The 25596-nt window shown below is 45.6% G+C and overlaps 1 protein-coding gene across 1 annotated transcript in view; it reads right to left on the minus strand.

Annotated features, from left to right (window-relative positions):
• DNAJB14 (DnaJ heat shock protein family (Hsp40) member B14) overlaps positions 1-21153 on the minus strand; it is a 63880-nt gene extending 42727 nt beyond the window's left edge. The window contains exons 1-2 of the mRNA XM_030190740.1: positions 20989-21153; positions 8249-8414 (exon numbers count right to left, since the gene is read on the minus strand). Coding sequence (XP_030046600.1) covers positions 8249-8397 — 149 coding nt within the window. The 5' untranslated portion in view covers positions 8398-8414; positions 20989-21153. The remainder of the gene's footprint in view (positions 1-8248; positions 8415-20988) is intronic.
• Positions 21154-25596: the final 4443 nt, after the last annotated feature.

Genomic DNA, 25596 nt, shown 5'->3' on the forward strand with positions numbered 1-25596 from the left:
CCCTATGTGCCAATGCAACAGCCACCAAGAATGCTGTCTTTAGCACAAGATCTTTAAAGGAGGCACTCCAGTGTGGTTCAAACATGAGGCTTCTGAAGAGCCAGAAGGACTAAATGAAGGTTCCACTCTGGACACCACATACAAAAGGGAGGCCATAAGCGGCCCTCTCCCCACAAGAATCAAATGATACCTGGGTTAACCATAAGAGACGTCTTCTGTAGTCAGCCCCTGAAACAGGCCAAAGCTGCAACCTGAACTTTGAGAGAACCTAACGCCAATCCTTCCTGAAGGCCTGCCTGGAAAAACACTAGGATGCACGCGATCAGAGCAGAGAAGGGTTAAAGTCTGCACTCAGAACATCAGCCCTTGAACATCCTCCACACCCTCGCATAAGCCATGGACGTACAGAATTTCTGAGCCTGAAGTAAGGTAGCAGTGACCGAATCGGAAAAAACATTTCATCTCAACCAAGCCATATCAATGGCCAAGTTATAAAACCAAAGGGGCACAGATCCTTCATGAACACCAGACCAGGCCATATTTATGGAAGATTCAGAGGACCCCCTTCCAGCAGTCAAATCAGGCCCATGTACCATGGCCAATCCGGGGCTATGAGAATTAGTCAACCTCGGTGCAATGTAATCCTTTTCAACATGTGGCGTGCCATGAGCCAAAGAAGGAAAACATAGTGTAGATGTGTTTTCAGCCAGGTCTGCAGCAGGGCATCGATCCCCATTAAGCCTGATTCTTTCCAATGGCTGATGAACTTGAGCACCTTGGCATTCAAGTCCAGAAGCGGAGAACCCCATCGGTCCCCTATCAGCCAATGTGCTGTGACAGTCAATGACATACTGTAGGCCGTAACCAATAACATGTCAAACAGTATCTGACAAGTGAGCCAACCCCACTTCAAGCTGGGCAATATGGTGCCCATCTTGTGTTTCAGACTGCTGTCACCACTTCAGGTATGCTCTTGCCACGAATGAGCTGAACACTTGTCATTTGAAGGCCCAAAGAGGCCACTTCAAAGGCTTGTTTCAGTGAGCCTTCTAGCTTCCTATCCTGTAGGTCTTTTAGGCCAATACCCTTTTCCACTGGCAAGGTGGTCTTCTTAGTCATTGCCATAACGAGGGAGCCCACTCTGAGAAGCTGCAATTTATCTTTCTCCACTGGAACTAACAAGTAGAGGCAAGCCATGGCTCTTTCCACTCTCATCCCCGTATTCGGTGAGACACATTCTACTGTAAATCAGGTCCTGAATGTCTGGTTGAATCAGGAAGGCCTTAGGACCACCTCTAAGCCCCCTTATGATTGAAGATGAAACTCCTGACACTGAAGCAGAAGGCTCCTCGATGGAATGCACCACCAATGCCTCAGAAATAAGAGTACCGAGTTCTTCTTTATAAAAAAAACCTCAGTACTTTTGGATCATCCCCCTTCTAAGGAGAGAGCTTTCCCTCCTCCAACAGTTCCTTCAATGATGGCTCCTCCAAATAAACGGAGGCCACATCAAGATAAGGAGGGAGAAGCAAATAGCCTCATCTGCCCACTCCTAGAGGTCTAAATAAGATCTCTTAGGAGCTGGAGGGGCAGTGGGGCTAAAAACTGAAGCACCTTGCAGAAACTCTTGAATGTCCCTAATTCAGTAAACAGACCTGGTGTAAGGGCAATTTAAACTGCAGAGAAAACAAAGATCCCAATGCAGCTGAATGCTCTGTTGGGCCCTGAGGCTTTAAAACGGCAGTTGTGCTCTGTCATGATCAGCAAGAGGTTGCTCCTCACTGGCAGTTGGCTACAACAAAATGCTGCACCGTTCCTGCGCTCTCATGCATCAAACTGCGTACCGGCCCTGGCAGAGAGCCCAAACACCCCAGCATATTTGGATGCTGAGCCAAATCCAAAGATGTGCTTCCACCGACCATTTCCTCTGCATTCCACGGGGTTCCTGGCTTGCATGCACTGCAATACCTTGGACACTAGCCAGTGGGTCCCTAAGCGCAGCACAATGTGTGCCTTGTGGTGAGTTAGGAACCCTCCCCTACACTAAGTAGAATTTGCAGCCCTCCAAGCGGTTCTGAGTCAAACTTTAGTCAGACTTACCACTGCCGGTTGCTCCCCCCTAGCTCAGTCTCCACAAGTCGTCCCACAGATGAGAAAGTCTCAGGATTGATACTCTGTCCTACGCTCTCCTACAAACCTCTTTTCTTTTTTTTTTTTTAAAAAAGGTTGTTGTACAGGAAAAGGAGAGCCCCACAGAAAACAGGGGAGCGGTGAAGTGAGGGGAGAGGTGAAGTGAGGGAAGAAGTAAATTTGCAGGGATCTGAAGACTTCTAGATATGACTCTGCAGACTCAAGTCATCCGCAAACCTCAACTGGGGACCAGCTGAGCACTGGATCAGAAGCAAATCACTCGGAACCAGAGAGCGAAAAGTGTGTCCATTCATCTGCTGGAGATAGAAAATACTGAGGAGCTGGACTGCGGAAATGTGTCTCAGCTCAGTCTTCAGTTCTTTATCTTCACCTGCTGGTTGATGGACACAACTATCCCACAGGTTCTGGAATAGTGGGAAGCTACATAATGAAAAGCAAGTTTTAATAAATGATTTTAGAATTCTACAGGCATTATAACACATAATCATTACCTTTTGTGTAACAAAGATGCATGATCAAAAATATTACTCAAAGATGGCCAATTTTTGTAAGTTCTGACACCCTCTCTCCCAGACTTCACTTAATTTCTATCCCCCCTTCCTTTGTCTTGATCTCCCACAAAACATTCATTGCATTTCCCTCTCCCCTATGCTTTGTCTGGTTCGGTTCCCTCCAGACTGAAAAAACCTCATTTCCACCACCCTTTCGTCTTCTTGCTTCCAACACCACGCCAAGCTACTAGTAATTAGTTATTGCTACTTAAGATTACTCCCAAGGGCTGGCTGGCTGGGGGTGGGTGGGTGGGAGAAATAACATGGATTTAGTGAAGGGAAATCTTGCCTCACCAATCTATTACATTTCTTTGAAGGGGTGAACAAGCATGTGGATAAAGGTGAGCCAGTTGATATTGTGTATCTGGATTTTCAAAAGGCGTTTGACAAAGTACCTCATGAAAGACTCCAGAAGAAATTGGAGAGTTATGGGATAGGAGGTAGTGTTCTATTGTGTATTAAAAACTGGTTAAAAGATAGAAAACAGAAAGCAGGGTTAAATGGTCAGTATTCTCAATGGAGACGGGTAGACAGTGGGGTTCCCCAGGGGTCTGTGCTGGGACTGCTGCTTTAACATATTTATAAATGATCTAGAGATGGGAGTAACTAGTGAGGTAATTACATTTGCTGACAATTCAAAGTTATTAAATTGCGAGAAGATTGTGAAAAATTACAAGAGGGGACTGGGCATCCAAATGGTAGATGTTTTAAGTGAGCAAGTGCAAAGTGATGCATGTGGGAAAGAGGAACCTGAACTATAGCTACGTAATGCAAGGTTCCACATTAGGAGTCACCGACCGGGAAAGGGATCTAGGTGTCATGGTTGATATGTTGAAACCCTCTGCTCAGTGTGCGGCAGCTAAGAAAACAAATAGAACATTAGGTATTATCAGAAAAAGAATAGAAACAAAAATGAGGACATTATAATGCCTTTGTATCGCTCCATGGTGCGACTGCACCTCGAATATTGTGTGCAATTCTGGTCACCGCATCTCAAAAAAGATACACTGGAATTAGAAAAGGTACAGAGAAGGGCGACGAAAATGATAAAGGGGATGTGACGACTTCCCTATGAGGAAAGGCTAAAGCAGCTCGGGCTCTTCAGCTTGGAGAAAAGACAATTGACAGTGGCTAAACAGTAAGATAAAGGAAATCATTAGAGCCAAAAAACAATCCTTCAGAAAGTGGAGAAGAGAACCAACTGAAAGTAACAGGATAGATCATAAGGAATGCCAAGCCAAATGCAAAGCGGAGATAAGGAGGGCAAAAAAGGACTTTGAGAAGAAATTAGCGTTGGAAGCAAAAATACATAGTAAAAATTTTTTTAGATACATTAAAAGCAGGAAACCGGCCAAAGAGTCGGTTGGGCCGCTGGACGAAAATGGTGTTAAAGGGGCGATCAAGGAGGACAAAGCCGTAGCAGAGAAATTAAATGAATTCTTTGCTTCGGTCTTCACCGAGGAGGATTTGGGGGGGGACACCGGTGCCGGAAAGAATATTTGAAGCGGGGGAGTCAGAGAAACTAAACAAATTCTCTGTAACCTTGGAGGATGTAATGGGTCAGTTCAGCAAGCTGAAGAGTAGTAAATCACCGGGACCTGATGGTATTCATCCCAGAGTATTAATAGAACTAAAAAATGAACTTGCGGAGCTACTGTTAGAAATATGCAATCTGTCCCTAAAATCGAGTGTAGTACCGGAAGACTGGAGGGTAGCCAATGTTACTCCGATTTTTAAGAAGGGTTCCAGAGGAGATCCGGGAAATTATAGACCGGTGAGTCTGACGTCGGTGCCGGGCAAGATGGTGGAGGCTATTATTAAGAATAAAATTGCAGAGCATATACAAAAACATGGACTGATGAGACAAAGTCAGCACGGATTTAGTGAAGTGAAGTCTTGCCTCACCAATCTAATGCATTTTTTTGAGGGGGTAAGCAAACATGTGGACAATGGGGAGCCGGTTGATATTGTATATCTGGATTTTCAGAAGGCGTTTGACAAAGTGCCGCACGAAAGACTCCTGAAGAAATTGCAGAGTCATGGAATCGGAGGTAGGGTATTATTATGGATTAAGAACTGGTTGAAAGATAGGAAGCAGAGAGTAGGATTGCGTGGCCAGTATTCTCAGTGGAGGAGGGTAGTTAGTGGGGTCCCGCAGGGGTCTGTGCTGGGTCCGTTGCTTTTTAATGTATTTATAAATGACCTAGAGATGGGAATAACTAGTGAGGTAATTAAATTCGCCGATGACACAAAATTATTCAGGGTCGTCAAGTCGCAGGAGGAATGTGAACGATTACAGGAGGACCTTGCGAGACTGGGAGAATGGGCGTGCAAGTGGCAGATGAAGTTCAATGTTGACAAGTGCAAAGTGATGCATGTGGGTAAGAGGAACCCGAATTATAGCTACGTCTTGCAAGGTTCCACGTTAGGAGTTACGGATCAAGAAAGGGATCTGGGTGTCGTCGTCGATGATACGCTGAAACCTTCTGCTCAGTGTGCTGCTGCGGCTAGGAAAGCGAATAGAATGTTGGGTGTTATTAGGAAGGGTATGGAGTCCAGGTGTGCGGATGTTATAATGCCGTTGTATCGCTCCATGGTGCGACCGCACCTGGAGTATTGTGTTCAGTACTGGTCTCCGTATCTCAAAAAAGATATAGTAGAATTGGAAAAGGTACAGCGAAGGGCGACGAAAATGATAGTGGGGATGGGACGACTTTCCTATGAAGAGAGGCTGAGAAGGCTAGGGCTTTTCAGCTTGGAGAAGAGACGGCTGAGGGGAGATATGATAGAAGTGTATAAAATAATGAGTGGAATGGATCGGGTGGATGTGAAGCGACTGTTCACGCTATCCAAAAATACTAGGACTAGAGGGCATGAGTTGAAGCTACAGTGTGGTAAATTTAAAACGAATCGGAGAAAATTTTTCTTCACCCAACGTGTAATGGAGAACATGGTACGGGCGGTTAGCTTGACGGAGTTTAAAAAGGGGTTAGATAGATTCCTAAAGGAAAAGTCCATAGACCGCTATTAAATGGACTTGGAAAAATTCCGCATTTTTAGGTATAACTTGTCTGGAATGTTTTTACGTTTGGGGAGCGTGCCAGGTGCCCTTGACCTGGATTGGCCACTGTCGGTGACAGGATGCTGGGCTAGATGGACCTTTGGTCTTTCCCAGTATGGCACTACTTATGTACTTATGACAGATATGACAGAGGTCTATAAAATATGAATGGAACGGGTAGAGGTAAATTACTTGTTTACTCTTTCCAAAAATACTAGGACTAGGGGGCAAGCAATGAAGCTACAAAGTAGTAAATTTAAAACAAATCACAGAAAATATTTCTTTGAAATCTACCTCTTCAAAATCTATATATCACCAAAACTCTATGCTACCACTACCTTTTCTCTTCAAATTTATCTCTTCAAAAACTCTGTGAATAACCACACGAACTATAGATGCCCTCTCCACATTGCACAACACTACTGTAACTCCACCAAATAGTAAAATGTAAGCCACTTTGAACCAAAATTTGTGTTTAGATAATACTGGGATACAAGAATGCATAAATAAATAAATAAATTAATTAATTAAACTCTGTAGTTCTTTGCCAGAGAATGTAGTGGTGGCTTCCTTTGTGGGTAGTAAAAGCAGTTAGCTTAGCAGGTTTTAAAAAAGGTTTGGTTAGCTTGCTATAAGAAAAATCTCTAAGCCATTATTAAAATGGACTTGGGGAAAATCCACTGCTTATTTCTGGGATAAGCAACATAAAATGTATGGGAAAATTAGGTTCTTACCTTGGTAATTTTCTTTCCTTTAGTCATAGCAGATGAAGCCATTACATATGGGTTATGTCCATCAACCAGCAGGGGAGATAGAGAGCACTCAAACTTTCACAGTGCCCTCTTGGCCAGCTAGCTCCACTGCCTCTTCAGTATTTGAAGCTTCCAAAGCAGTATGACAAACCGCAATGGGAATCACAAGAGCTTTCCTCACAGCGAACGATGGCCCATCACAAGGGCATGAACTCATAAAGGAAGGAATGCACATCCTCCTGGAGGGAATAAACTCATCCTCCTTATTGTATAAGTGGAGGGGAACACACGCGCCTCCTGGAGGGAATCACACATCCTCCCAACACACTGGAGGGAATGAACTCATCCTCCTATTTATAGAACTGGAGGGGAACACACGCGCCTCCTGGAGAGAATCAACACATCCTCCAAAAAAAACATTCTGGAGGGAATGAACACATCCTCCTAAATTTAAACTGAACATGAATCCTGAAGATTGTTTTCCAACTTTCTCCCAAGGAAGGAACTTCAGGAAATTAGAACAGAACCTGAAAAACAGATTCACAGCATACAGACAATCATACAGGGAGGGCTCATGGCTTCATCTGCTATGACTAAAGGAAAGAAAATTACCAAGGTAAGAACCTAATTTTCCCTTCCTTGTCATCAAGCAGATGAAGCCATTACGTATGGGATGGGCACCCAAATCCTGTCCGGTGCTAGCCACTCCTGAAATAACCTTATCTCGAGGTGCCCCACCCGGCTCAGGTCTCTCCTTGTCCACGGAGGCCGCGCCATGCGGTGTAAGCAAAATGGCGCCCGCTGCCAGCTCAGAGCGGGAAGAAACATCGCTCGCCATGCTCGGGCCAGCTCCTACGCCAATACAGCACGATTTACAGAGCCCTGCTGCTGATTTGCGCTTGCCACAAGTGGAACAGCGCTTTACATTGTCCGCAGCCATCGCCGAAAAAACGGCGGTAAAATCCAAAATGGCGGTTTCACGCCAAAATCGCCCCGATCGCGGGCCTACCCCGGAGGAGTTGGAAAACACTCTTACCTCAAAGGATCTAGTGTACAACTACGATCCTGCTGAAAATCAGGTCAAAAACCTCTGTTCCAGCGTCTCTGCGTTTAAAAACGCGACGCGACTTTTTTTTTTTTTTTTAAGCTGTGAGGAGAGCAGAGGTATTGAAGACTCCGGAGGCTCAGATGAGTGGGAAAGGCAGGGAAAGGGCGAACCTATATGCCTGCATCCACTGTTGGTGGGTAAGGACAGGGAAAACAAGGCAATATGTCCACATCCACAGAGGTATGGGTAAGGCAGGGAAAGGGCTAACCTATGTGCCTTTAAAGTGAAGCTGCTATAGCCTCCAACACCCCGGTTAACAACTGGCAAGCCAGGAACCACCTCCCGGCAGATTTTTCTGGAGCTCGAACAAGCTGCAGCCACCCTGCTAAGGGAGATAGAGAATACTGAAGAGGCAGTGGAGCTAGCTGGCCAAGAGGGCACTGTGAAAGTTTGAGTGCTCTCTATCTCCCCTGCTGGTTGATGGACATAACTCATACGTAATGGCTTCATCTGCTTGATGACAAGGAATGTACTGTTTTGGGATCTTGCCAGGTACTTGTAACCTGGATTGGTCACTGTTGGAAACAAGATGCTGGGCTTGATGGACCTTCGCTCTGGCAATACTTATGTACTGGTGCTACTTCAGATTGCTACCTTTCACATGGATGGTGTCAGCAGCTCTTACCTCTGAACTCCATCCACTTGCTCCTGAGTGAAGCTCTTTCCACCATCTCCCACAGCAGATGTGCTACTCTCTTCCCTTCTGGTCTTGTCTTCATTATTTGAAGGCTTTCTGCAGAATGGACCATTCCCAGTGGTGCTTCCATTTTTCATGATTGCTTCTAACAATACTGCACAAAGATAAAGCAAAAAGGTTTGAACAGAAGTCCCCATCCTTCTTCCCCACACAACTGTTTCTGTGCAGGATGCCCCACAAGCCAGCACAGATTGCAAAAACACCAACTGCTGTTTGCAAGCAAATACATGTTATACTGAAACACCTGGAGGCATATTTTCAAAGCACTTAGCCTTCCAAAGTTCCATAGGTTTCTATGGAACTTTGGAAGGCTAAGTGCTTTGAAAATGAGCCCCCTTGTACATTAGCAAGTAAAAACACTTTAAATCACCCTTTATTCAGTTTTACAATTTAAAAGACAGTCTCACTGGTCCACTTGTGTTCGTAGAAATAAACATTTAATGCCCATTACAGATACATTGTTTGTCTTGCACTGAGAAACAAACAAACAAAACAGTAGGAAGTGGTAGACAAAGGAGATGCAATAAACGTTTCAGACCCATTTGCTACTCTTTGTAGAAAATGCCAAAGTAGCTGTACAGTTCTCCCAGAAAAAGAGAAGTCTTGGAAACAATCTTATGTTGAATCACATGGTACAGTACCAGTGTGACTGGCAGCCAGATAAGGCAGTGATAGGCCGGAGGCCACTATGTACTGTATATGCATTCTTGGGAAACAGCACATGGTAATGATCAATAGCACTCCTGGGGGCGACTCCTATTTAATACAATACTTTGGATGACACTAGCTGTTCAGTTTGTTTACACAATTGGTCAGGTCCTCCTTTCAACCTCAGAAGTTCATGTGCTAAAGTTATGCATTACAGTTATAACTGGTCGCCATCCTTCCTCTGTCTCCTCTCCAGTCTACCATCCCCACCGTCCACCAATGTAATGCCAATTTTTAAAAAGGGTTCCGGGGGCAATCCAGAAAATTACAAACCGGTAAGCACAATGTCGGTGCCAGGCAAAACAGTGGGAACTATTATAAAGAATAAAATTACAGAACATATAAACATGGTTTAATGGGACAGAGTCAGCATGGATTCAGCCAAAGGAAGTCTTGCCTCACCAATTTGCTTAATTTCTTTGAAGACGTGAATAAACATGTGGATAAAGGTAAGCCGGTTGATATAGTGCAGTGATGGCGAACCTATGGCACGCGTGCCAGAGAGGGCACGCAGCGCCCTCTCCCTTGGCACGCGCGCCAGTCGCTGGTCCGCTCCGCCCACTCTCCCTCCCTCCGAGTACCAGGCTGGCCTCCCTCCCTCCCACCAAGCACCACGCCGCTTGCCCTCACTCCCTCCCCTCTTTCAAACAAGCATCAGCCCGCCCGTCCTCCCTCCCTACCAGCACCCCCCCCCTCCTCCTCCTCTGAAATTGAAAAAACGTACCGGGTTAAGGCAGCAGCAACAAAAAGCATAGTCTTCACTCGGCGCGCTTCCCTTCTGTCTCGGGAAGCGCGCCGAGTGAAGACTATGCTTTTCGTTGCCACTGCCGACGCTGCCTTAACCCGGTACGTTTTTTCAATTTCAGAGGAGGAGGAGGAGGGGGGAGGTGCTGGGAGGAAGGGAGGACGGGCGGGCTGATGCTTGTTTGGAAGAGGGAGGGAGCGAGGGCAAGCGGCGTGGTGCTTGATGGGTGGGAGGGAGGTAGGCCTGACGCTGGGTGCTGCTGGGTGGGAGGGAGGCCTGATGCTGGGTGCTGCTGCATGGTGGGAGGGAGGCCTGATGCTGGGTGCTGCTGCATGGTGGGAGGGAGGCCTAATGCTTAGTGCTGGGAGGGAGGGAGGCTTGATGCTGGGTGGGTGGGTTGCTGGACATTTGTGGCTGGAGGGGAGAGGAGGATTGATGGACATGGATGGAGGGCAAGAAATGAAAAAAAGGAGGAAAGTAAAGAAATAAATGGAAAGGAAGCCCTGCAAACAGAGTTAAGAGAACAGATAGAGAGCAGCAGAATCAGCAACTAGGACCAATATGGATAGAAAAACAAAATCACCAGACAACAAAGGTAGAAAAAATCATTTTATTTTCATTTTAGTGTTAGGAATATGTCCAATTTGAGAATTTACATCTGCTGTCTTATTTTGCACTGGGTATACTGGAGCTGTAACAACTTACAGAAATGATTTATAATGAAAGAAAATCATATTATTTTTTTCTCCTATACTAGTATAATATTTTCAATGATGACTGTTTATATGTGCCATGCCTGATGTAAGGGGGTGTGGCTATCATAGGGGTGGAGTCATATGTGGTGACCCCGCCCATAATGAGTACTGGCACTTCGCAATAAATAATTAGATTTTGGGTTGCTGTTTGGGCACTCGGTCTCTGAAAGGTTCGCCATCACTGATATAGTGTATCTAGATTTTCAGAAAGCTTCTGACAAAGTTCCTCATGAGAGACTCCTGAGAAAAGTAAAGAGTCATGGGACAGAAGGCAATGATATATTGTGGATTAGGAATTGGTTATTGGACAGAAAGCAGAGGGTAGGGCTAAATGGTCATTTCTCTCAATGGAGGAGGGTGAATAGTGGAGTGCCACAAGGCTCTGTACTGGGACTGGTGCTATTTAACATATTTATAAATGATATGGAAATCAGAACGACAAAGGGAAAATTAGGTTCTTACCTTGGTAATTTTCTTTCCTTGAGTCATAGCAGATGAAGCCATTATGTATGGGTTGTGTCCATCAACCAGCCGGGGGAGATAGAGAGCACTCAACTTTTCACAGTGCCTCATGGCCAGCCAGCTCCACTGCCTCTTCAGTATTTGAAGCTTCCAAAGCAGTATGGCAAACCGCAATGGGAATAACATGAACTTTCCTCACAGCAAACGATGGCCCCTTAACAAGGGCATGAACTCAAAAGGAGGGAATGAACACATCCTCCTGGAGGGAATAAACTCGTCCTCCTTAATGTATAACTGGAGGGGATACATGCAACCTCCTGGAGGGAATAAATTCATCCTCCCAAAACATAAACTGGAGGGAATGGACTCATCCTCCTATAAGTGAACATGAATCCTGAAGACTGTTTTCCAACTTTCTCCCAAGGAAGGAACTTCAGGAAACAAGAACAGAACCTGAAACAGATTCACAGCATACAGAGAATCATACAGGGAGGGCTCATGGCTTCATCTGCTATGACTAAAGGAAAGAAAATTACCAAGGTAAGAACCTAATTTTCCCTTCCTTGTCATCAAGCAGATGAAACCATTACGTATGGGATGTAACAAAGCAATCCCTATATAGGGTGGGAACAGGTCACACCACACGCTAGCACTTGTGCTCCAAAACACACATCCCTCCTAGCAGCCACATCCAGCCTGTAACGTCGGGCAAAAGAGAGCTTAGAAGCCCATGTTGCTGCACTGCATATCTCTTGATGAGAGAATGCTCCAGTTTCAGCCCAAGAGGAAGAAATCGCTCTGGTAGAATGCGCCTTAAAGGCTACAGACGGAGACCGGCCTGCAAGCAGATAAGCTGAAAAGATAGTTTCTTTGAGCCAGCGGGCAATAGTGGCTTTAGACGCTGGAGACCCTCTGCGAGGACCTGATAGTAAAACAAACAGATGATCATAGATCCTGAAAGAGATAGTAACTCGCAGATATTGCAGATACTGCACATCCAACAGGTGCAACTGCCCAAAAGATTCTGGAAACTCCTCCTTATCAAAGGAGGGCAAGAAAATAGGCTGGTTTAGGTGAAACGCTGAAACCACCTTCGGCATGAAGGAAGGCACGGTCCGAACCGTGACCACAGCCTCTGAGAATTGCAGAAATGGGTATCTACAGGACAGCGCCTGGAGCTCTGACACCCGTCTCGCCAAAGTAATGGGCACAAGAAAAACGGCCTTTAGTGTCAAATCTTTCTCAGATGCTCGCCGAAGCGGCTCAAAAGGAGAAGCCTGCAGGGCCTTCAAAACTAGCCCCAGGTTCCAAGCTGGACAGGGTGCTCGCACGGAAGGCCGGAGCCGAAGCACCCCACTAAGAAACCGTGCCACATCTGTATGAACAGCTAAAGACACACCTTCAACCTTAACACGAAGGGAGGTCAACGCTGCCACTTGCACCCGCAGGGAATTATAGGCCAAGCCTATTTGTACACCATCCTGCAAAAAGTCCAGAATCGGCGAGACAGGAGCCCGCATGGGTGTGATCGCTTTTGAAGCACACCAAGACTCAAACTGGCGCCAAATCCTGGCATAAACCACGGAAGTGGAACGCTTGCGGGCCTGCAGGAGAGTGGAAATGACTGTTTGAATAGCCTTTGTCCCTCAATTGCGCCCTCTCAATCGCCATGCCATAAGACCAAAGCGGCAGGCGTCCTCCATGGCTACCGGGCCCTGTGACAACAGGTTCGGTACCAGAGGTAAAGGAAGGGGAGCCTCCACTAGCATCTGTCGGAGGTCCGCACACCAAGGCCTCCTGGGCCAATCCGGGGGGATGAGGATCACTTCTCCTGGGTGCAGCCGAATCCGCAGGAGCACACGCCCTATCAAGGGCCACAGAGGGAACACATATAGTAGGCCCAGAGGCCAGGGCTGAGTCAAGGCATCCAACCCTGCCGAGCGAGGATCTCTCCGTCTGCTGAAGAAGCACGGGACTTTGGCATTTGAACTTGTCGCCATAAGATTCATCAAGGGCTTGCCCCATTTGGCACATATCTGCAGGAATACTTCGTCTGCCAGTTCCCATTCTGCTGGATCGATCTGATGCCTGCTTAGATAAATCGGCTTGCACGTTGCTCTGACCTGCAATGTGAGCTGCCGACAGAAACTGAAGATGCAGCTCGGCCCAGTGGCAAATCTGTTCTGCCTGCGCGGCCAGTGCTCTGCACTGAGTGCCGCCTTGTCGATTTATGTAGGCCACTGCTGTCGTGTTGTCCGACATCACTCTGACAGCCAATTCTTCCAGGGTCACTTGAAAGGCCAGAAGCGCCTGAAACACCGCTTTCAACTCCAGGCGGTTGATGGACCACTCTGACTCCTCAGGTGTCCATAGACCCTGGGCATGCTTCCCCTTGCAATGTGCGCCCCAGCCCTTCAGGCTGGCATCTGTCACTACTAGACACCAATCGGGGAGCGCCAGCGGCATTCCTCGCTGCAGCATGCTGTCTGAGAGCCGCCACTCCATGCTGAGTCGGGCTGCAGGGAGCCAAGAAAGTCTGCATTGATAATCCTGAGAAACTGGAGACCATCTTTGAAGTAGGGAATACTGTAGAGGTCTCAGGTGCGCTCTCGCCCAGGGCACCACTTCCAATGTGGTTGTCATCGATCCCAGCAGCTGGACAATGTCCCAAGCTCGCGGGCAGGGCATCCTCAGGAGCAGACGGACCTGATTCTGAAGCTTGCACCGCCTTAGCTCGGGTAGGAACACATAGCCTGAGTCTGTGTTGAACCTGGCCCCAAATATTCTAGAGATTGCGAGGGGGTCAGGTGACTTTTGGCCATATTGACGACCCAGCCTAGAGATTGAAGTACTGAGACCACTCTGGCTGTGGCTTGATAGCTCTCTGTTACAGAGTCTGCTCTGATGAGCCAGTCGTCTAGGTCCGGGTAAACCCTGATACCTTCTCGCCTGAGCAAAACAGCTACTACCACCATTACCTTCGAAAAGGTTTGGGGAGCTGTGGCAAGGCCAAAAGGCAAGGCCCGGAACTGGAAATGTTTTCCCAACACCGCAAACCTCAGAAACTTCTGGTGCGGGGGCCAAATTGGTATGTACAAGTAAGCTTCTTTCAGGTCTAGAGACGCGAGAAACTCTCCTGGGCTGTACCGAAAATGACGGAGCGCAGGGTTTCCATGTGGAAATGCCGCACTCTCAGGGACTTGTTTAATTCTTTTAAGTCCAGAATAGGGCGAAAAGACCCACCTTTTCGCGGCACCACAAAGTAGATGGAGTATCGGTCGTAGCCATGTTCGGCGGGAGATACCGGGGACACGGCCCCTAACTGAATCAGACCTTGCAAAGTCTCCTCTACCGCCGCCTGTTTGGCAGCAGAACCGCATCGGGACTCCACAAACACGTCTCTTACTGGGGCGTTTAATTCTATTCTGCAGCCATCTCTGATCAGGTCCAGAACCCACTGATCTGAGGAAATATTGGCCCACTCCTCGGCAAAGAGGAAAAGACATCCTCCGACGACAGGAAGCGAGGAGCGGGCCGGCGCACCATCATTGAGAGGGTCGCCCCTGAACTCCAGGCCTAGAGACGGTGGCTGCGGAACGCTTGTCCGAGCGAAAGGAGTTCCTCTGCTGAAAAACGGGCACGAGAAGTGAACCCAGCAGAACACCCCGGGCGGTACCTTCTAGCTTCACGGAAGCGAGGTCTATAAGAGGAGTGGACCGCCTGGCCCTTGGAGGGCCGCTGCTGATTTGCATTTGCCACACCAGGAGCAGCACTTTACATTCTCTGCAGCCATCGCCGAAAACATTCAAAATGGCGGTTTCGTGCCAAAAACGCCCCGATCGTGGGCCCACCCCGGAGGAGTTAGAAAACACTCTTACCTCACCGGACCGAGTACCACAGCTCCGGTCCCATAGAAGAATCAAAGGAAAACCTCTGTTTCATTTTTTTTTTAACGCTGCGAGGAAAGCAGAGGTAATAAGAACTACTACTACTACTATTTAGCATTTCTATAGCGCTACAAGGCATACGCAGCGCTGTAAGAACTCCGGAGGCTCAGATGAGTGGGAAAGGCAGGGAAAGGCGAACCAATGTGCCTGCATCCACTGAGTGGGAAAGGACAGGGAAAAGCAAGCTAATATGTCCACATCCATGGGGGTATGGGTAAGGCAGGGAAAGGGCTAACCTATGTGCCTTCAAAGTGAAGCTGCTATAGCCTCTAACACCCCGGCTAACAACTGGCAAGCCAGGAGCCACCCCCAGGCAGATTTCTGATGGAGCTCGAAGAAGCTGCAGCCATCCTGCTTGGGGAGATAGAGAATACTGAAGAGGCAGTGGAGCTGGCAGGCCATGAGGCACTGTGAAAAGTTGAGTGCTCTCTATCTCCCCCTGCTGGTTGATGGACACAACCCATACATAATGGCTTCATCTGCTTGATGACAAGGAATGATGTGATTACTTTTGCAGATGACACAAAACTATTCAAAGTTGTTAAAACACATGCGGACTGTAAAAAATTTTAAGACGACTTTAAGAAACGGGAAGACTGGGCATCCAAATGGCAGATGAAATTTAATGTGGACAAATGCAAAGTGATGCACATTGGGAAGAATAAAATCCAAATCATAGTTACCTGATGCTAGGGTCTGCCTTGCGCAGAATTACTCGTTTGTTGTCCAAGACACTGCTCAAGGCTTTCACTGGGAGAATTCACAAAGCACAGTGCATCCACTCGTCGCTTATTATATCAATAAAGATGGCGTGCTGCAAATTGTCAACTGCTGCATAATTTCTGATCATATGCAACATGATACGGTTTCTGTGCACATGTTCATTCGGAAGTTGATTGAGTTTTGACGAATAAAACGAAGATTACAAGAATATACTACTTTAGTGACAGTTCAGCAGCACAATACAAAAATTACAAAAATTTTGTCAATCTGTGCAATCACAAAAATGATTTTGAAATTGAGGCCGAATGGAACTTTTTTGGCACGAGTCATGGCAAGTCACCATGTGATGGAGTTGGTGGCACGACTAAACGTTTGGCTGCTCAAGCCAGCCTCCAGCGACCATTAATCGACCAAACACGGACACCAATAGATTTGTTTAACTTTTGTGACAAAAACATTCATGGAATTAAATATATGTATGTTCCGACTGAAGAAATCCAAGAAAACAGGATGCTGCAAGAAGAAAGATGGAAAGCTAGCTGCACAATAGCTGGCACAAGAGATCATCACCAGTTTGTGCCAGTTGATTCAAATTCGATTTCTGTCAGCAAAGTTTCAAATGACACGATTAACTTTGTGGCCAAAATTTCCGATATCGTCGATCCTAATTTAAAATTGGCCAAACTATTGCCTGGTTGTTATGTTGCCTGCATTTATGACAATAAGTGGTGGGTAGGCAACGTAGTAGAAATTTCCATCGAACAAAATGATGCATTGGTAACATTTATGCATCCACCAGGCCCGGCTCATTCATTTTATTGGCCTGAAAGAAAAGATGTTTGTTGGGTTCCAGCACAACATCTTATTTGTGTGCTTCCAGCGCCATCAGTTACATCGTCAGGCCACCAGTATCAATTCCCAGAAGTGACACTAAAGAAAGTGGCTCGTAAATTCAATAATAAATAAGCAATTATTGGAATTTGGCATTTCATAGAAACATTACGGACTTCGGCTTGGGAACCATTTAAGATACCCACTTTAGGCTTAGGAACCTAGGATAAGCTGCCCAATCGTCAGCTTTGGAACCGGACAGATACCCACACAAGGCTTTGGAAACTTGATGAAGAAACCAAACTAGAGGCTTGGGATCCTCATCCAAGAAACCCACCCGTGGCTGGTATTGCACAGCTATCAGGCGTGACCCCTATGGCGATGGGGTTACTGGTTCAAGTTCCTGAACTGGTAGTGACAATGTCACAATGGACCAACGCAATTTACGTACTAATAATGTCTGTATAAAACAAAAATAATAGAATGCATGTGATGTTGTGATAGCAACGTCCTCAACTTTGTCCCTATTTCTAGGGCCTTATATGCCAGCGATAAAAAACCAACCCTACTTTTTTAAGGGGTTTGAAACATGCTCTAATGAAAATGATTAAAAAGAGTTTCAACTTTACACTCAATTTGTGAACTAATGGAAAATATTAGGAGAATAAAATTTTATATTCGAAAACCTTGTGTTGATAAGTTGTTGTGTACAAAGTTTCACGTTTATCACACCTTTAATTCCAGAGATATAAAAAGCCAAACTTTACAATTTTTTTGTGCCCCAAATTTTTTGGACCAAGTTTGCTCCAAGTTTTCTTCATGGAAATCGCTCATGAAGATTTTTTTTTATTATTTTGTTTAATAGAGCGCAAAAAGTTGTACAAGATGGCCAAGTTTTGTTTCTCTCAACAAAATACTGCCGGACATAAAGTGTCTCAAAGTTGCTGAAATCTCTGAGTCATACCATAGAAGGCTGCAGTATGGGGTCAAACAGATTACTATAATAAATCCCAATAAATAAATAAAATGTCATGATCAATGGTACTGCAAGCAGAAGAAACAACTAAAAAAGACCACAGTCTATTTGCAAGTCCCACAAACTATCAAGTAGGCACTGATGCACATTTTTTACAGGTAGTTGCTATTACCCAAGGAAAGGTGACGAAAGCAGAAAAGCTTCCACTTGGTCACCAACATTTGTTTATCCTCTTTCTTCCCTCTATAGATTTTCTCTTCTGTTCTCCTGCCCCTTTACTAGTGGAGATGGGGGCAAAAATCACTAACAAACTAAAAGTACAAAGGATGTCTAATCTGTCCTTATATTCTATTCATGTATCTACAGCTTAGTCAGAAGGCAACAGGGGACGAATTAAAAGTAATTTCTCATCAGTGCTATGAGAAGACATTAATGGTTGCCACAGTAAGCTACAAATCCAAAATCCTGGCTCACTAAACTACTATTTTAGTAGAATAGTTAATCTCCGTTCCTTTTTCTTTGTATGTTCTTTTGGCTTTAACTATAAATACAGCAAAGTCAGACATAGAGGGGGCATTTTCAATATGACGTCCAAGTCGGAATTTGGATGTTTTGCGCAAAACGTCTCAAATCTGAATAGAAAACATGACCATCTTTGAATCCGCAAACATTTTTTTTTAATACAGTTTGTAACAAGTTTTTGTGCTCTTGTGCATTTATCTTTTCAGTCCATTTTCAAGGAAAAAAAACGTACAAGTGAACATCGTAAAAAATCAAGCCAGTGGACTGTAGGAGGGGCCAGCATTTTTAGTAGACTGGTCCCCCAGATAGCCCAGGAGAGCAATGGGGCACCCTAGGGGGCACTGCTGTGAACTTCATATAAATACTCTCAGGTACACATCTCACCATTGCTCCATTTTCTGGTCTGCTGAGGCCTCCAAAACCCACTACCCCCAACTGTACACCATTACAATAGACCTTATGGGTGAAGGGGGGCATCTATATGTGGGTACAGGGGGTTTGTATTCAGTTTTGGAGGGCTTACAATTTCTATCACAAGTGTAACAGGTAGGTGGAGGTATGAGCCTGGATCTACCTCTCTACAGTGCACTGCAAGGACCTCAAGACTATGCTAGGGACCTGCATGCTGCTCTAATAGACCTGGCTATAACATCTGAGGATGTCCACAGAGACTGGTAAGTAATATTTTTATTCACATTTTTTTTAGGGGGGTGCGAGGGGATCAGTGACCACTGGGAAAGTAAAGCAGGGGGATCAACCCTAATTCCCTCCAGTGGTCATCTGGTCATTTAGGGCACCTTTTTGTGCCTTGTTCTAAAAACAGGTCTAGACCAAAGAGTTTAGATCTTTGCCCTGGACGTTTTCATTTTGTTCCATTATGGCTGTAAAACGTCCAGGTTTTAGGCATGTCCTAAGTCTACCCTGATCCCACCTTCAAAACGCCCCTGATACGCCGTCTTGTGATATGGATGCACTGCAGACGAACTGCATAGACAGACATTTGCAAAACAGGTTTTGAGAATACCGATTTGGACATTTTGAGAAGATTAGGAAAGACTATTCTTCAAAACAAGTATCCTTATAATCAAAATATTATTCGGCATGTCCCCAGACTACATGCTAGAACTCACTGAACTATCCACAAGAAATGCAAACCCAGGAACTAGAAGCTACCTACTACTTCACCTACCAAAATGCAAAGACATAACATACAAATCTGTCTATGTATCTGGATTTAGCTATCTGGGATCTAAATGATGGAACTCAATAACCAAGATCACAAGAGCATAACAAACTATCTCCAATTCAGAAAAAAAATATACACATACCTTTTCAAGCAATTCTATGGATAACCACATGCGCAACCAATGCTCTACACCACCTTGTAATCATACCTCACCAATGTTAACAGCATCTTATTAGAAACTGTAAACCACACACATAAATGTAATTTCAATAATTGCAAACTATAAGCCACTTTGAACTGAAACTTGCTTTTGGATAACAGCGGGATACAAGAATGAATGAATAAATACAATTTCATCAAAATGCTGCTTTTATGACACTTTTTAAACTGTTTTCTCTTTCGAAAATGAGCTTGAGTATCACTGTTGAGTGGAAAGCTTTTTCACTGCTGTGCGAGTAGTGGGATCAGACAGTAGGTATCCAGAAACTGAAGTTCTTTCTGGTCTGGAAGGCCTGTCTGGTCCAGCGTGCCATCTGCCGAGACATTTCTCACTCAAAACATGCAAGACATTGCTGGATCTGCAGTTGACTTATCAGACCACCTCAGCACCATAAGAGGCGAGGATAGTAGTTTGTATACACATTTGCAAGCCTTGCATTTTCTCCTCATGGCAGGGTACAACACCCCGATCCTGTTTTTGAGAAGATGAATATATTTAGCTGTTAATTATAAAAGTCATCGGTCATTACTTACATCCCAGCACCTGGAAGCACAAGGAAATAAGTGCTAGTGGGGTCCCCCACCTACACATCCCTTACTACTCTATGGAGCCAAACTGTACCATAGCTGTTCACACCTAATTCCCCCCCCCCCCCCCCCCCCCCCAGACACATGCTGAGTCTGCAAATAGAGGTAAGGAGAAACATCCTATTGCATCACACTGCAAGTGTGCACTTTTAAGCTTGTTACATTATTTGTGAAACAAGGAATGCAAACCAAAAAAATGCCCAGAGTACTTAGGGCTAGATGCACTAAACTTAACGAGCCATAAACGAACAAGTTAGTCACATGCAGTTTGAACTAATGTTCATTGATTTTATCATCTAAGCCAGGGTTCTATGGGAGGGTCACCCAGAATATCCACAAAGAAAACTTACCAAATGTGTTTACATACTTATATAAGAATTAGGCCAATATGCATAAATCTTTTACTTAAAGTCAGACCTATTAGAGCTGAAATCCTCGGATTTAAGCCAGCAATTACAGACCAAGCATGCAAGAGGTAGAACATAGAAGAAATATCTCCAAAATTATCAGGAGCTGGACAAATAGCAAACTAAAGGTGGACCTTCTTAACTTGTACAGTTGCTACTGAATTTGCCCCACTGCATCTCATTCTCCATGTCTGCTACAGACAGGTTAAAGAGTGGGCACTGCCACCAGTTTCTAGGCTCAGGTTTCACATGCAGCCTCACAGGAAGTGAGGTGACCGTCACCCTTTCTCTGAAACTAATTATGACTAGTGTTCATTGCACTGAGGAAACATTACATAGATGACAATGGATTTAAAACGGGATGCTCAACAAAGTCAACATAAGCAGCTATGTTCAACTAAATATGTAGTAAAAAAATTTAAATTTAGCTGATACATTCAGATACCAAGTCACACGCATTCGGCTGTACTCACAAACCGAGTACCCATCCTCACGCATTCGGGGATCAGCCTCCTCTCCGCATGACCTGCCATTTCTCCCGCTATTTTCCACCCTCCGCCTTGTCCGCTATACAACCCCCACCCCGATCAAACTCATACCTGATTCTGAGGTCGCCCACTAGCAATCCCAGTTTCCTTCTCCGGTGCCCCGTGACCGTCCCCTATGATACACTACACACATCACACAACCTCTCTCCCTCTCTACATCCTGATCCTGCCCTTGCCTGCCGGAAACAAGAAGTTGCGTCAGAGGAGAGCGAGCGCACTCAGCGCAGCACGGCTTTTGTAACTACAGTAGTTGAGGCCAAGGAGGGTGAAGAAAGCAGAAGACGGGATGACGTCAAGAAGTTGAAGCCAATGTTTCCCATTCCCCCGCGCGCAGTCGTCATCTAGTACACTCAAACAAAGCAAGCAAACTTGTGAGCTCCTGCATCCTCGTTTTCGTTCTTTATTGGTGGCACTTTTATTTCATCTCATTTATGTTTTTCAAACATGTTAGCTTTTGCAGCATACGGATGTACACAGAGGAAGTGTTGGTTTCATCGGTTAGACTAAGTTCTAATTTGTTCTACATTTTAAATCATTGTGTCATTTGAAGGGGTTGGCTATAGGGACTCCCTGTACTCCTGCAGAGATGTTTTCTCCTAGTAAAGGGCCACCAAAACAACAGACATGACACCCAAAAACTCTGAAAACCATCTCAGTTCTTTTCCCACAATACCCAATTCTGCAAGCCTATACAACAACAAAGAATGGTCTATAGCAGTGAAGGCCACAGAGATGTCAAATTGCAATAGAGCTGTCTGACCTCCTCTACTCAAAATATTTCTGATTTTCTGAAGGTAGAGAGAGAAGTAAGGTCTCGGTATATATGAGGGACGAAATCCATGTTGTGTGTGATGCAAACAATCATTAGAAAAAAATAAACTTATTAAATTGTTATTCATTGTTAAATCACATCAAGTTTGTGAGAAATTGCAAGACCACTTTACAATACTGAGCATCCAAGTGGTAGATGAAATTTAATGTGGACAAATGCAAAGTGAAGCATATTAAGGAAAATAAAGGCAGATAAAGACCACATGGCCTGTTCATATGCCTATCCATATCATGTACTCTCCCTTAGAGATCTTATAAAAGCTTGGGACAAGTACATAGGAAGTCAATCCAGCTCGTAGGTGGGTCACAATGGAGGATGTTGGAACTGTGGTCCGCTGCATCCCCACACCCATCACTATCTAGAATGAGGGTTCAAACAAACCAGCAAAGGAAAAGTAAGGGATATCTCAATGACTACCTATAGGCAGCTAAAAAAAATAAGTCACTCGAATGGACAGGCACCATAGAAGGACCCTGGGGTGAGTTTGACATCTACCTGTCCCCTGGAACCTAGAGTCATCTCCTACTCTTCCTTTGCATCTTTGTCTCATCATAGGGAATGCTGTCATGTGTTTGTGGGTTGGGGTAGCAATCCAACCCCACAGGTATGTGTTTGTGGAGCCAGCAACTTCCAACAGTGTTGACATATTAGCACTGTACCTCAGTCTGCAGTATCGGGCAGAAAGTAGGGATGCAGAAGATCACAGGGCAAATCTACTCCAGTATGTCTGTGCAGACCACGCTACCCCCTTAGCATGTATCACAGCCTGATGTGGGCTGACCATTTGGGCAAATTGCAGTGCTAGAGGACCCAGACCAGTAGGAGGCCCAGTATCTCCTGCCTACACAAATAACATCTCTTCCCACCTGGTTCCTGGGTCTAGAACTCTCTCTCTCTCATACCCTTCCCTGCTTCAGCAGCTTCCTGTCTAGCCCCCCCCCCCCCCCCCCCATGTGTACCTCTAAAATGTCATGTCTCCTTACAGGACCCTGCTCCATGGGCTATCTAATGTTGACCACCATCTTCTCTCTGCTGCACTGTCCTGCCTTATCACTGTCTCCCCAAGGGCAAGACACAGCAGAGAGAAGGTTCTGGTCAGGAGCATACAGCTCAGGCCATGCAAATGTGAGGAAGCATGACCTTTGACAGGTGTGGGTGGGAGTGAGGGGGGGGGGAACACGTGTGACATGGGGAAGGGAGAGAGGGAGAAATGGTGTGCCCAGGGGGAGGGATAGGTGGAAATGGAGAAAGAACATGAGTGAGAGACTTGGGGGGGGGGGGGGAAAGTGAGGGGCAAGAAAGATGTAGTACCTGGGGGATGGAGAGAAGATGAGCTTGGACAGGGGGTGCTATGACCCTCCTTTCCTGGGAGCCCGGTCCATACCACAGATCACAGCACAAGGTGAAGAAACCCACCAGGAGCTACTGGTGGTCAGGTGTCTATGTTACAACTGGGACCAAAGTCACTGCAATCCCAGGAACAGTGATGGTGTTTATTTCCCTGTTATGCACTTGCCGCACAGCAGCATCAGGAGCTCCAGGTGAAGCCAGGCACCACCACCAGCACCAGTACCGTTGCCACCCAGGGAAGGACAACTACCACCAGCAATGCCACCCTCGCCCAGACAGCCACCACCTCCACCAAAGGAGAGGCAGCCGAGGAGGAAGCCCACGAGGAGCAAAAGCGCCTCCTCTCCCATCCCCAACTTAACCATCCTCTTTCCTCCTCTTGCTATTCCCCCCTATCTGCCGAGGATTTTCCTCATTCTCCCCCACACCATCCTAATCCCCCCCCTAGAATAGCGCCAACCTGTGAGGGGACACCTCCTCCACCCTTGCCAGCATCAGCTCCTCGCTCTCCCCCCCCCCCCCCCAGCAGGGCAGAACAACAGGCCTCTTCAGAGGCTAGTCCTAGTGGTGCACCACATTGGACTGCCCCTGAAGAGGTCACTTTGGCCACCCTACTGGAGATTGGGGTGCTGTGGCAGGGAATGGGGCGCCTCTAGGGGTCCCAGGAGGACAGGTTGGAGTGCATTAAATTCACACTAGAGCAAATGTTAGGTGCCCTGGCCAAGCTAACACTTGCTCTAGTGTGGGCAGTGCTCATCAGGCATGACAATGTCTGATGGTCCTTGCCAGACCCCTCACATTGTAGTCCAGCGCTGGTAGGGGGTGGGGGTTCTATCCCTCCATCTTCCCCTCCCCTGTCATCCCCCCCAATTGTTTTTTGTAGATAGTTTGCTTTTTTTCCCATGAGAAGTGTGCTGAAATAATACTTTTCTTTGTGGTTTGAATCAGGTGATGGGTGTTTCTTCCACACAATATTCCTCACCAAGCTTATGGTCATTAACATGGACACCTATTATATGATATGCCTATAGCAATGTAGCTACACATTGACCTGTATCCTAGGCCATTCACTAGAGTCTAGTACCATAACACAGTTAGGGACTGTTCACTAGGACCATGACCAAAATTAACTGCTAAAACCCGATTAGCTAATCATACATTAACAACTGCTCCCAACCATAGGATTTTGGTAAGTACATAAGTGTGTTGCCATACTGGGACAGACCGAAGGTCCATCAATCCCAGTATCCTGTTTCCAACAGTGGCCAATCCAGGTCACAAGTACCTAGCAAGATCCCAAAACAGTACATTTTATACTGCTTATCCCAGAAATAAGCAGTGGATTTCCCCCATGTCCATTTTAATAATGGCTTGTGGACTTTTCTTTTAGGAAGCTATCCAAACCTTTTTAAACCCTGCTAACGCTCTTACTACATTCTCTGGCAACGAATTCCAGAGCTTAATTACATGCTGAGTGAAGAAATATTTTCTGCAATTCATTTTAAATTTACTACTTTGTAGCTTCATTGTATGCCCCCTAGTCCTAGTATTTTTTGAAAGAGTTAACAAGTGATTCATGTCTACCCATTCCACTCCACTCATTATTTTATAGACCTCTATCATATCTACCCATTCCACTCCACTCATTATTTTATAGACCTCTATCATATCTCCCCTCAGCCGTCTTTTCTCCAAGCTGAAGAGCCCTAGCCGCTTTAGCCTTTCCTCATAGGGAAGTCGTTCCATTCCCTTTATCATTTTTGTCGCCCTTCTCTGTACCTTTTCTAATTCTACTATATCTTTTTTGAGATGCGGTGAACAGAATTGAACACAATATTTGAGGTGCGGTCACACCATGGAGCAATACAAAGGCATTATAACATCCTTATTTTTGTTTTCCATTCCTTTCCTAACAATACCTAACATTCTATTTATTTTCTTAGCCACCGCCGCACACTGAGCAGTGGGTTTCAACATCATAAACGATGATGCCTAGATCCCTTTCCTGGTCGGTAACTCCTAATGTGGAACCTTGCATTACGTAGCTATAATTCGAGTTCCTCTTTCCCACATGCATCACTTTGCACTTGCTCACATTAAACGTCATCTGCCATTTAGATGCCCAATCTCATAAGGTCCTCTTGCAGTTTAACAACTAGTTACTCCCATCTCTAGATAATTTATAAATATGTTAAAAAGCAATGGTGCCAGGACAGACACCTGGGGAACCCCACTATCTACCCTTCTCATTGAGAATACTGAGCATTAAACTGTACTCTCTGTTTTCTATCCTTTAACCAGTTTTTAATCCACAATCGAACACTGCCTCCTATCCCATGACTCTCCAATTTCTTCTGAAGTCTTTCATGAGGTACTTTGTCAACTGCCTTTTGAAAATCCAGATTCACAATATCGACTGGCTCACCTTTATCCACATGTTTGTTCACCGCATCAAATAAATCAATAGACTGGTGAGG

The sequence above is a fragment of the Microcaecilia unicolor genome, chromosome 2 (assembly GCF_901765095.1).
Source record: "Microcaecilia unicolor chromosome 2, aMicUni1.1, whole genome shotgun sequence".
NCBI lineage: Eukaryota > Metazoa > Chordata > Amphibia > Gymnophiona > Siphonopidae > Microcaecilia > Microcaecilia unicolor.